The sequence below is a fragment of the Buteo buteo genome, chromosome 8 (assembly GCF_964188355.1).
Source record: "Buteo buteo chromosome 8, bButBut1.hap1.1, whole genome shotgun sequence".
Classification (NCBI taxonomy): Eukaryota; Metazoa; Chordata; class Aves; order Accipitriformes; family Accipitridae; genus Buteo; species Buteo buteo.
The window spans coordinates 40,122,801-40,136,261 of NC_134178.1; the positions used below are offsets into that span (position 1 = coordinate 40,122,801).

Here is a 13,461-nt window from a genome sequence, read left to right on the forward strand (position 1 = left end):
TACTGTTATACCTAGAAAACTCAACCTGATCTTTAAAAGAGACAGACATTTCTCCAGGTTTACCAGGGCTCTACTGTTAACATCAGTAAAAGTATTTAATAACTAGTTGCACTGTCTTGAGGGAAATATATATGTGTATGGAGAGGCATTGCTTGATGCCAGCTGAATATTTTTTAGCCAAGTTTAGTAAGTTGCTTAATTTTTTTTACGTGTGCTTTCTCTGGCAAGCACACAGTTAAAGGCAGTGTTGTACAGCATGTGTGTGTCTGCAAGTGCGTCCTCATGCTGCCTCCATAAGTCAAGCAAAAACTCATCTTATGCTCTATACACATTTACATCAGAACCATAGCAACTCCCTTAAATTAACACAACTTTGTATTCTGTCCCCATGAGGACCCTGATCTAAAGCCTGCTGAATTCCTGGGGAGTTGGTTTGTCAGCTGAGATAGTCTTTATTATCTAGGACAGAGGCAGGAAAAGGAGAGTATCAGAAGGAAGTAGAAGTGTAGGAGGAGTTTCTCCCAGCTAGTCACATACAGGCAGTACTCCTGGAGGCCACACAAGGCCAAGGCAGAGGGAGAGAGACAGAAATCTTTTGGACCTCTAGGAGATCTGGAGGTGGATCTTCTTTATGTAACACCTACTGAAAATGTCCATGGAAGTACAGAAATCTCAGAAGGAGAGATACTCCACTGAGAATCAGTGACAAATGTAGAGAATTGTGGAAGTTTTCTCTTGTCCAGTCCTGTTTGAAACACCCTGAGTACAGGCCTTCAGCACTCAAGCACTCAAAACATCCAAGCTGTTTGCAGAAACTGTCCATATGTTTTACTGCTAAGCAACTGAGATTTTCTTTTTTGCTTCCTTTAATCTGTGCTAACCTGTCTTTACTGGAAACACAGTGGTGAGAGAGTGGAAACAATTTAACAGGATTTGCAAAGAAGTGAATGATGGTGTACTAAACCTGACTCACAGTAAACCCCCTAAGCCCTATGGAAAGCCTTTGTTACAGCTTTGGGACCTCAGCTTTGGTGTTGAAAAATATGCCCATAATAGCTCAAAAATGAGGCAACCTCTGCCTTACTGAGGATTTTCCGTTGAGAATTCCTGTGCAAGATCTGTCAGTGTCTGATGTGCTTAGCCTACTGTATGAAGGCTGCCTGGATCACTAGTCTCTGTGGTGTGCTTCTCATTTGCTCACTTCTGAACCCAGTCCAGTATCCCTGACGTCCCTCCATTGATTTCAGTTAGCGCTGGATTAAGCCAAGCAGTCGCCTAAGCATATTCATTTCATGGTTGTTTGTGGGTTATGTTTTGGAAGTTATAAGGGTACTGACTGTTATAAATATCTTTATAGTTTGGCCTTATAAAAATGCAGTGCCTTTACCATGTTCTCATGTCTTTATTATTATCAATATCGAGTTTCCCCTTTTAAACACTCCATGGTTTAAAAGTAGAAAAACCTTCCATTACAAAAACATAGCAACCTCCTCCATAGAAGAATATGATTTAATGTCAAGTTGTTAGCTGTGGAGCATTTTGACTTGGTTTGTGAGCATTTACCCTAATCCACTAGCCAATGCCAGTTCCAGCAGGTGGGTCTTAGTTCGCACTACTCCACAGTCAAAGTTTCTTTAAGCTCTGTGAAAAGCTGTGCTAACTAGAACAGTGACTGTACCCATATGTCACTAGCTATCTATGGAGACAAGTTTCGAGAACATGGAGCTAAAAAGGGTTCACATTTTCTTGGCTACTGTATCAAGCAGCTTTATGTCAACATCTTCAGGTTACATCTGGCCTTGACCTTCAGTGTCTGGCTTGGGACTTTCCAGAGTGAGATTCCTTAAATGAACAGTACCAAGAGCTTGGAGCCCAGAGTATGATCTCTTTTGTATGGGCTACCACAGGAGATGCACATACAATTGCACTATGTTTTTGAAGAGCCGGTTCCACAAAGAAGCGTAAGTACCCAGTTAGGTGCCTCGACACTTCCTTTCAAACCCCACCCAGCAGCTGTTTTAGTCAGATATACCTGATTTCTGTATGTGTATGAATCTTCCAGGAAAATCTGGACTAATTTATGCTGCTAGGCACAGACCCAGCTGCTCAGTTTCAGTTGGCTCCAACCTTATAAACCCGACAGGATTCTCAGGCATCTTTCACCTGCAGGACACAATTGTGTAGGCATTCCCCAGGCTAGTGGTCTGGTTCAGACTGTGTGCAAGACAGTGGTTAAGCTTACCTAGGGTGCAGGCTGAACCAGCTTATGGTGCCTCCACTGCCTGATTTAGAGTAAAAATTTGCCTTCTGATTTTCCACTTGCTGGAAACTATTAGGCTGCCTCGTCTTCTGGCCTGCATTGCTTGTTTTGCTGAAGCCCCTCTCCTCTGCATGAAAAACTTAATATTTGTTAAAGGAAATTGCTTTTTTACAGTTGAATATGTAAATTGATCAAGTTACTCTCTCCTTCTTTGGGGGCTCAGTGAATAGTAACAGTGTATATGCTGTTGTGGGCTTGCACAAGAAGTTATTTTCTTCTGAGATGTGTAGAGGCAGTAGGCAAAACAGTCCTAGGTCTAGGAGGAGGTTAAGGGGTGGTTAACCTTGCCCAGTATCACAATCATGGAAGTCCCCCTGTGTGGAACAGGGCAAAACCACATACACACACATGCATGTGAAGTTTGCTGCTTTCTGATAGCCTTCCCCACCTAGGAGACCTTTCTTCCTTTATAGGGAGAGCCACAAAGTTTGAGGGACTGTATATGAGTGTGTAAGAAACAGTTTTTCATCCACCAAATCAGCACTAGTAAGAAACTGTAATTAAGCAACTGTATAGTGTAGCATCCTTCCCTGATGAAGGGACTTGGTTTTCCCCTTCTGAGTAAAACCAGTATGTTGTTGACTGTTTAAATCATGCGTATGCCAATTTCAGCCACTCTTACTCCCTGGAATGAGAGATGCGAGGTAAGACAGAATAGAAGAACAAAGGAAAATAACAGTGATTTATTATGGTGGGTTTGAGTTAGAGGATTCTAACACCCTGTGAAGAGTGTAGAATGAAGTACATGAAATTACTTGGGTTGGTAATAACACAGCAATGCAAGTGGCTCACAGCTTGCATGCTTCCTAAATACAAAGTATATGTCTTATATTCTAATATAAAACTGGTAGCTCTGGTTGGGGGGGGGGGGGGGGAATATGCCTGGCAGGTCCTTAGATCAGTGTCTGTAAAGCATTTTCATCAAAGTCTCACTTTGATCCTTTAAGAACCTTTTCCCTCCTTGCTGCAGTGGAGGTGTGTGGTGATGGCTGGGAAAGTGTGAAGTTGGTATCCCATGGATGAGAATGGCAGCCCTAGTAACTTAGGGGCAGCAGAGTAGTTCTACAGCTCTGTCCTGAATAGACCCTAGCCCAGAAAATAGGTAACTGGCATGGCTGAAAAAGATGACACCTGCCTAGACCACTGCTGCACCTTATCTCTTCAGCAAGTGATTCCTGAAGGATGTAGACAGCGAAGTCCAATTCACGACTGGCTTATTGACACCATCTGCATGTGGTAACAAAAGGCAAAGTAAGTAGGGTGTTGGTTGCTGGCTATGTGAGTTGTTACATACCATCACTCCCAGAAGAAGTAGCCATATTTGATGGGTTAGAAATGGTCACCTGAATGGGGAACTTAGCACTGTTTGGTGCATTGTGATGACTATGCTGACTGGGAAGCTGCCACACTGCTCTGTTAGCTCTGGAGCGACCCGTGGGGCAGCAGAGCCCTGAGGAGCTAGGCACGATGCTCTCAGCAGCAGTACTCTAGGCAAGCACAAAAAAACAGAGCATGGAGCCAGCACTATTAAACTGTGATTCATCTGATCTGCCATATTTAGAGGTATCTCTCTGCCTTCTTCTCATCATAGTATCTTAAAGCTTTGCTGTTGTCATTGCATTTATTTGTGCACAATGCCAGTGCCAATTACTATCCCTGATTTATGGAATGAGAGATGAGATGCGGAGAGACACAGGGCATGTTTCGTATGTCTACGTTACATATGAAACAAAGCACAGTCTTAGTGTTTAACTGAGCTATCCTGGAATCAGGCAAACTGTGTTAGCTGAAGTATGTGCTTGGATTAATTAACAGCCTGGGCACAATGAAAGTTTTGCTTTGAAAATGTGTGTTAGCATCTTTGTGTGGGCTTTTAGGAGTATCATCCCACTCAAAGCTTTCAGAGTGATCTTTAGCCTTGTTCTGCAATGTGGCATGGGAGCATAACCCAAGTGACCTACTCTGCTTACACGGAGAGTGGATGGCCAAGCAGAACTGGACTTCAGCCTCTCAAGTGCCTGGCTAGCACTTTAACCACTGGGCACTCTTTCTGTGAAGACTATTCACAGTGGGACTGTTCATGTGACTTCTAAGAGGGTTTTTCATGGGACTAATCACATCTCAGTCCTGCTGTGGATGCTTACTCCCCAGGACTCCCTAATTTTCTTACAACAATTCCTTTGCCTCTTTCTTTTCACTGTGAAACAGTCTCTGGCATGACTCAGACATCTTTTTGCCTTGCACAGAATTCAAGACACAAATTGCAGCTTGAACAGCTTGTTGGAGCATGGTCCTCTAAACAGAATAATGGGTTTGTTCCTTCAACTGAAGGACTTGCCAGGAATCAGTTAAGGGCCTTTGCCCAGGTGAAGCCTGGAAGACGATACAGGTGTTTCTGCACTGCACTTTCAACCTGAAAGCCCCCTAAGAAACATGCAGTTATAATTATTTTTGCTGGAATTATCTTCAGTTTTATTATCCTGTACCCACACAAGCATTCTTCAGTTTTTAAGATTTCAGACAATTGACTGCTTCACTAGCAAAGCCTCATGATGAATATTCCTTCTTAATTTCTTTTTAATTGGAGTTTTCACACTTCATCAGTGTAACATTTAAAGAAAACATTAGCTCTCTTCCTACTGTCAAGTTGACTGCACATGGTTTTAGGGTATATATTTCTTCTCTGCTTCTCCCTGTCAGAGCTTACGCTATTTTAGGCACGTGCCTGGCTCTGGCATTCAAATCCATGGCTGAGCTTGGTGTGGGGTATGGGGGACTATGTCCATTCTACCAAGCTGATGCTTATAATGAGGCAGATGTCACCTTATCCTTTCTCATCCCCTATCAATCTCAATTTCTGACAGAGTTTTTTTCATTGTCCATGCAGAAGTCAGGAAAGTACAGTATCTCATTACAGGTGAGGAGTGAAGAACACTGGGGATTTGTCTGCATTGTACACTGCACGGAGTAGCACCTAGCAACACCCAAACAAATGCTAAGCAAACTAACTGGGATACAGAAATATATCTAATCATGGCAGAATGGGCCATGGTGGGCTAATTTGCCTTCCTCCTCAGAAGAATGTTAAACAGCATTAGTCTTTGTATCAGGAAGAAGCAGTTCTCAGCAGAAAGGAAGACACAATAGTAGAAAATAGTCTGTTGTCTGATGACAGCTATGTCTGAAGCACTAGCCATTTTTCATAGTTTTTAATTAACTCAACAGGAGAAGCATGATAAAATACTTAATACCAAGCTCTGGCCAACTGGAATTAGACTGCTCTAGCAAGTTCATTTCAAGATGTTCCAGTGTGTTAGCACCACACTGCAGCCTGCTTTCTGTTACATCTGAGACCCTTGGTGACAAATGGAGACAAAGGAAACTTCAGAACCAGTATGGAAATGGAGGCATGTCTTCGATGGCCCATCCTTTTTACTCAGTGTGTTTGGCTCTGAAAGCATTTATATCTTGATTTTCTTTAGTTCTGCTCATCACACACTGCATCATTACCCTCTTTGCTTATTTGGCATGGTCCTTCAAGCAAGAGACCGAAGGCTGAGTCAATTTTTTAATAGAGCAGGCAGGGGAATAACATATATTAGTCACTTGCTCTTTCTTTCTTTTTGCTTGATCAAAAAAGTTAATTCATTGCTGCTGTAAACTTTCAGCTCATAAAGATGTAACAACAGCTCATTATCTTTGCAGGTATTCATACAGCACATTATGGAAATATGTTATTAGCTTTACTGAGTATGTATATAGAATTTGAGTGTTGTGGTACAAGTGAATGCATCTGACTGCAGAACCAGAGTTGTTTAAATCTAACTCAAGTAATGAGATCAACAGGCACAAAAAACGGAGAGCAAGTGCACACATATATTGTTTAACTAATTTGATATCCTTCTATAATAAGGTCACCTGCATAGTGGATGAAGGGAAGGTGGTGGATGTGGATGTAGTGGCAGTACTGGTTGACAGCAGGCTCAGTGTGAGTCAGCAGGGTGCCCTGGCAGCCAAGAGGGCAAACTGCATCCTGGGGTGCATTAGAGCATAACCAGCCAGTCAAAAGAGATGATTATCCCTCTGTATTCAGCGTTGGTGCGGTTTCTCCTTGAATACTGTATGCAGTTCTTGGCCTCACAATTTAAGAAGGATGTGAAGTTACTTGAATGTGTCCAGGGGAGGGCAACAAAGCCGGTGAAAGGCCTGGAAAGAATGTCCGATGAGGAGCAGCTAAGGACTTTGGGCTTGTCTAGTTTGAAGAAAAGGAGGCTGAGCGGCAACCTCGTTGCTCTCTACAGCTTCCTGAGGAGGGAAAGTGGAGAGGGAGGTGCTGAGCTCTTCTCCCTGGTATCCAGTGATAGGACACGTGGGAATGGTTCAAAGCTGCACCAGGGGAGGTTTAGACTGGACATGAGGAAAGATTTCTTTACTAAAAGGGTGGTCAGACACTGAAACAGGCTTCCTAGAGAGGTGGTCGATGCCACAAGCCTGTCAGCGTTTGAGGCATTTGGACAATGCCCTTAACAACATGCTTTAACTTTTGGTCAGCCCTGCCTGAAGTGGTCAGGCAGTTGAACTAGATGATCGTTTTATGTCCCTTCCAACTGAAATAGTCTAGTCTAGTCTACTCTACTGTATTCTATTCTACTCTCCATCCCTGAATAGATTCAGCTAAGTCTGAGAAATCTCTGCCAACCTATTAAGCTGATCACTGGGTGTAGATGGCTGCTAGTATAAGGAAGATACGATAAAAGTAGAGACAATCCAAATGTCAATTTAGAGAAGGACTCTTGGTATTAGAGAAAGGTTTGTTCAAAGGCACTAGAATAGTGGTTCCTAATGTGTTAAGGTTGTTTTTCAACAACACGTGGAGGTCCCACTGGATTGTGTTTAAATATCTGAAATTCCGTATGGTGTCAATGATTTCACTGTGGATGTTAATGATTTTTGTTGTTTAGTCATTACAATTGTTACTATGGTGTGAGGGGAAAGAGGGTGAAACAGGCATCTCAAGGGGCTTGACAGGAGCCAGGTCAAACTAATTATGTTGTGGAGTGGCTCATGGCATGCAGCACTGTTTGGGCAGAGTACAGAGGCTGAATGGAGACAGTGGTGTCCACCCCTGGACATAGCTGTGGCATCTGTTAGATTTCAGTGGAAGGCAAAACTGCTTAATTTTGGATGACTTGTGTAATTATGGCAGTGTTTTTGCTGATGAATATATCGATTTCCAAGTAAAAGCTTCTTCACTTTAGTAAGGGTCTGAACCCAAGCAAGTCTCTTAAGTAACTTTGAACTTTTAAGTAGCTTGAGCAATGTGTTTATGTTAGCTGAAGCAAAACCTTGTATGCAGCCTCACACAACCATGGGAAGCTAGAAGTTCAGTTCTGGGGCCAGATGTTGTGCCAAAGGCCCATTTTCTTTTGTTTGTTGAGAATTTACTTGCTTTTGGTTTCTTTTTGCCTTTTTCTTCATCTGTGATTACACCTCCTCCTTCTACTCACACTTCATTGTTAGCTTATTCCTTCTGTTCTCATCTCTCTGTTTTCTTTGGTCAAGGGTTAAGAGCTGCCAACACAGATTAAAAGAATTATATCAACATTATCAATTGGTTCTGCTTCACTTGGCAAGTCCTCTGCTTTTCAAGGAAGGTATTTGATATACTGTGCTGGCTTTTTTCTTTGCAAAGTTATTTGGGGAGCTTTCTCCAAATTCTTGAAATTTTGCTGGTATTAAATTATCCTAGTCATCTCATCTCCTAAGATAGAGGAGCATGCATTTATTTTAAGAAATTACATAATGGCATATCCTTCAGGTGGCTTCATGTCTCTCTTTCAATGTTTTCACTTCAGTTCTTGTCATTCAGCTTGCTCTCAGATAGAACCATCTCTTGTGCACTTCTGTTGTCTTCTGTGTGCTCCACAACTTGGGCTGATCTTTTTGGGACCAGGTTCTGCAGTGTGGTGACTTGTCTGGGTCAGGCAAGGCCTGGAGAATTTGATCCTGCATGTAAACTAAAGCTCACATCCTGCAAAAATAGAGCTGTGCCTTTTTTTTTTTACATAGTGGGATTTATCCCATTGACATGGCTTTAATGCTAAACTCAGACTTGTAAATATGGGGTATAACAGAGCACAAGGGAAAAGCTCTCATTGAAGTCAGTGAGATAATGGCTGTTGTGAAGCTGAAATACAGGTAGGAAATTGAGGATTTATTCCTATAGCAAAACTTCTCTTTATTATTTTTAAATAATTTGAAGATAACCTGAGGCAGAATGTGTCCTGGTCTTCATGAGATTAACTGAGTTAGATTTTTATGTCTGAGAAAGTACAAACAGAATATGCAGTGCCTCGTCCGTTCCCGTGTACCTTGGCACACTCTTCAATTGATTCCCTCTAACTCAAGGTCCAGTTTTTTCAGTCTTCCTTGTAGAGATGCACCAGCTAAGCTAAGATCCTGAAAAGTATTTAGATGCCTGACTCTTGCTTAAGACTGAACTCCATTGATTTTGGCTAAAATTCACGAGCAGGCCCACTGCTTTCAGTGGCTAAGACTGAAATCAATGCTGTTCAGGCATGGAGCTCAGAAAGGCAGAGCCAAGCCTGCTGGCTCTGACCCACAGGCACTTGTGCATGTCTTTCATTTTCAGCATGTGGGCAGCCCTGCTGCCTTTTCTAAACTTCTTGATGCATAGGTCCAGATTACTATGCAGAGCATCAGCTACACACATATCAGTACCCTGAAACAGTGAGGAACAGGGTAGCGGTCTTCTGTGTAACCACTGTGTCTTGAAAAGTAAATCTAGGCACAAGCAATGTTTTATGTTTGATAATGTGTTATTAGCAGAACTCCTGCCTACAGTTCATAGCAACAACTCTGGCACAAAGTGCCCCTACCAGGGATGTTCGTACTCTCTGCTTGCAAACAGTACTGTGGCTTTAAAGATGCAGGTCAGTACAGTAACATGTTGCTGGTGCGATAAACATGGGCTTGAAATAAAGTTTAAAACCAGAAAAGGATTCAATGGCTGTGAGTCACGGGTCAAGTCTAAGTAAGTTTTCCTAAGAGCCAACTGGTCTTCTGCCAGGTCTTCTGCTTCATCCACAGACTGGTTTCCCTTCAGCTGTGTTGGCATCTCTCTGCTTAGGTGATGCCATGACTCTCTGCCAGATTTATCTCATATTACAAAATCCCGAACACAGGACTGGAAAAGGTTGAAAGGTCTCTCTTGATTTTACAGGAAGTATGCCTTATTTCAACATGGCTATGGGCTTGCTATTTCTTTTTTTTATCAGTGCTGTGTTGCTCTGTCTGATGCATTTATCATTAGTCTCATAGTATTTGATGTCCTGTAAAACTAATCCCAGCTCTCATTGTCAAGTGATTAAACAAGAATCTCAGCTTTCAGCTAAAAACCACATTTCTAGGCTCAGTGTTGTTGAGAAGTAATTGAAAAATACTGTTTGAAGAACTTGAAAAATACTGAAAGTGAAAAATGTTGAAAAATGTTGGAAGTGCTTACATACTCTGCAAACTGAGAAATCAGAATATATGAAAGAAATAGAGCTCTCTTTTTTCCTACAGAAGTCCCATGGTTTTTAAGTTAATCTTGAGATTTGGCAGGAAGAGCAGTCAGGTCCTCCTCTTTGACTGTTTGGGGTTCATAGAATCGTCTGTGTTTTCCCCAATTACTTATGCAGTTCTCTTACTCAAACCTCTCTTTAAGAGAAGTGGATCAAATGGAGGATGTGGGTTTGGCTTAGCACCAGACTTCACCGAGTGTCAGGTTAAATAAGGAGACCCACAAAGGAGTCAGTGTTGGTATTTCTCTTCCCCAGCCAGCCCACCCCACTTTCTCTTCTTCACCTTTTTTATTTAGAGTTAGAAAAGCTCAAAAGGTTCTCCTTGTTTTTTGAAGTTTGCTGCATTTCCCTTTCTGAATGCAAAGATTACCCTGGCCTAGTTTATCTCAAAAAATCACTGTCAGTGCTGACAGTATGCCATCTGCAGCCCTTGTAGCATGACTGGGGCAATGTTCAGCATTTTTGAAAGAGTGCTTTTCTCTCAGGTGTTTGAATTTGTTATTTATTAAATAAATAAGACTTTATTTCCTGATGTTTGATTTATTAAAAAATAATGTTTTATTTAAAATGTTAGGCCTAAATGGGACTTGAGTAATGCATAGGCTCTGTGTTGGCTCTCAGATCAGAGGTGACTTTTATTCCATATAGCATAAATGTAGGTGGGGTGCTTCTGTGCCACGAAACACATGAGAATGAAGAAGTGCTGTGGACTCCCCGTACCAGGGCATCTGCACTCTGTTGCACTTTGTCTGAACAGGCACAACTCTGTTCATTTCCCTGCAATGGCATCTGGTTTGGGTTAGCACTAGTGAAAGGTGGTTCAGGTTTGGTAAGGTATCCTAAGCAGGTTGAAACGCTCTCTTTTCCAGAATGGCTTTAGGAAAGTCAAAGCAGGCTTGATCAGGTTTTGAAGCCAGCAAACTTTTGCAAGGCAAGCTTGTCATCACCTTGCTCTGTGCTGAGGAATTTGGGCTGGAACCTTATCAGCTTTGGAGCAATGTCTTCCCACATGAAAAGATTACCTAAACATTAGAAGTGAATGCTGCAACTTAGATAAAAACTAAGTTCAGTTCCTAGCTTTGCTAACCAGCTGTCCTAGGACTTCACAGGAACCACTCTTTCTCTGCCTCAGTTCTGCTTTTTGTTTTTTTTTTTTGGTCCACATCCCATTTCTGCCTTCCCCCAAGATACATTCTGTTTCACACCCACGCCTTTCCTCATCTGAGAATTACTTAACTTTCTGAAGAGGAGTCCTGTGAAATGTATCCTACACAGATACACTGCTAGGGTGGAGCTGGGAATAGAGCATGGGTGGAAGTGATTGGGACAGGGATGAGGGAGAAAGGTGGCATATGGGACAGTATGACACTGAGCTCCAGTGGACAATAGAGCGTAACTGCTTCTTTCTGTGGTGCTGTGGATCTGTATCAGCTTAAGCTGATCTTGCACTGTCCCCTCAGAGGCCTCCATGAGTCCATGGTGTGCGCACAGAATTGAGAGCAGCCTAAGTAGTCAAGACAAAATTGTGTGGGAGATAGGTGTCCATCTAGAGCAGGTGTTCCCCTAATTATAGTGCCTTCTCTTCTGGTGCTTTCCTGTTTGGAACTCCCTTGGCTTCCTTTGCCTGTCTACCAGTGTCAGCTAACAAGCTTCTCCAGCTTCCCTAGGCCTCTTGATTTCTCTTTGCCACTGTTACTTACGTGTCACAGCAACTGGCTCTCACAGAAACTCCCTAATCACCATCATGGTGTCTGAGAATGACAGAGGCTTTCTTTGTGTGTGAGTTAGTAAGCTGGTGTGAGTAAAATCAAGAAAGAACAAGGCTACAGTAATGCAAAACCTATTATTCTTTTATTGGACAAGTGTAGTTTCAATGCTCACGCTTGAGGGTATGCTAGTAAATATGTTAAAAATGCTTGGACCATGGAAACTGACTGACTGACACCACTGTTTCCTGTGAAGCTTTATAACCTTAAATTGGTACATGGGGTCAACGTGGCCCTTGAGCCAGCATTGCCAGAGCCACTGCTAGGTTTGCCATTGACTTCATCAGCTAAGAAACTAAGCCCTAAATTCTGGTTTGTTCAAGAGTAAAAATCCTACCTCATGTCTTCCTGGAAGAGATCAATAGTCTTTCTTGTTGCATTACAGCTGCACAAGTGCTGTGCAGTCTTGAAACATGGTCAGCTTATCCTTTACAGGGAATGAGATCTGCAAGTTGGAGGAACTGAGGTCACCTAAGTCATTAGCTTTATTTGTCTGTTCTAAGCCAAGAATATACTACTGAGGGCAGATGGATGTTTTACGGGCACCCGTAGTGGAAACCCAATCCACCTTAAAAGTAGACTCCCGACAAGTGCTGTATACATATTTACTGAGAATGCGAGTGGCCTGACCTACTCCTGGGTTTGCCCAGAGTAGAGCTCCTGGCTAGTTATGCCATTAGAGAATTTAAGACAATATAAAAGAGACTCTCACTAAATCTGGGTTAGGCTTCTGTTTTTGATGGATCTGCTCTCAATCAGGTATTGACATCTTCCAGTGTTGTAAATACCTGGAATTCCCCTGTGCAGGCAGACCTTTGTTGCAGTAGAGTTAAGCTGAGGGCTGTAACAGGTAACGCCAGATGCAGTACACCAGAGACCTCCTGATGCTCCTTTCAGCACACTTCTAGCTACTAAATGCTGAGAAGCTGGTAGGGATCGCTGCATTGGTTCCAAGTACAAAGTAGAAGACAGGAAAGTCTAGTGGATCTTGAAAAGCTTATAGTATGTTTCCACCTCATTTGGAGTGACTGTGCTGGGAAGCAATTTATAAAAAGTTTCTATGTGAAAGGAAGTTGTATGTGTTCAGAATGGCTATATGTATATATAAAAAAGGTAACTGTGCATATGCCATAGACTTGTGTATCATAAACGTGTATGTCAGAAGCAATTTTATTTGGGGGATACAACTGCCAGTGCAGCTTGAAGGAATCTTCCAAAATTACTGTTGCAAGCACGTGGGCTGGCAATTTATTTATTAGCTCCAGAGGGAAATAATTGTATCTTCAGCAGACAGCTGATGAGTCTTGGTACTTTTTTTTGTGAGCCTAAATTGCCTTTCTCCTGTAATCACTGACCTTCATCCCACCCTGTCTGTCCCCAAGCTTTCCAAGTGGGGTACACTCAATCTTTTTAAACATTTTGAAATGGGCAGTCATACTCTGTCATCCTGCAGACAATGAATTTCCACTGACGATCCCTGCATGAAAGGGAGACAAGAGAGAGATATTAGTGAGCCAGAACTGCAGAAGATAAGACTATACAAGTAAGAATAATGTTACACCGGGTATCGTGGCAACAAAAACTTCTGTCTGCCATTAGCTCACTGTCTTCTGAGTGCTTTGTGTTTTTATGGGCTGGAATGATATTAAATATGTCTGATAGTTATAATTCCTTCATACTTCCTTACAAGGTAAAAAAAATCAGCTCTCTGAATAATTAGGTCTCTGAGTATCCTTCAGAAGATGATGCCTCTTGATGGTGATCAATCCTAAACTGACTTTAAATCAGT

At 42.3% G+C, this 13,461-nt stretch overlaps 1 protein-coding gene and 1 long non-coding RNA gene across 2 annotated transcripts in view; one reads left to right on the forward strand and one right to left on the reverse strand.

Annotated features, from left to right (window-relative positions):
• Nucleotides 1-13,461, forward strand: part of LOC142033828 (uncharacterized) — a 69,729-nt gene that overhangs the window by 17,249 nt on the left and 39,019 nt on the right. The window lies entirely within an intron of this gene.
• DPT (dermatopontin) overlaps nt 11,739-13,461 on the reverse strand; it is a 29,165-nt gene continuing 27,442 nt past the window's right edge. The window contains exon 4 of the mRNA XM_075034309.1: nt 11,739-13,149. Within this exon, the coding sequence (XP_074890410.1) occupies nt 13,083-13,149 (67 nt within the window). The 3' untranslated portion in view covers nt 11,739-13,082. The remainder of the gene's footprint in view (nt 13,150-13,461) is intronic.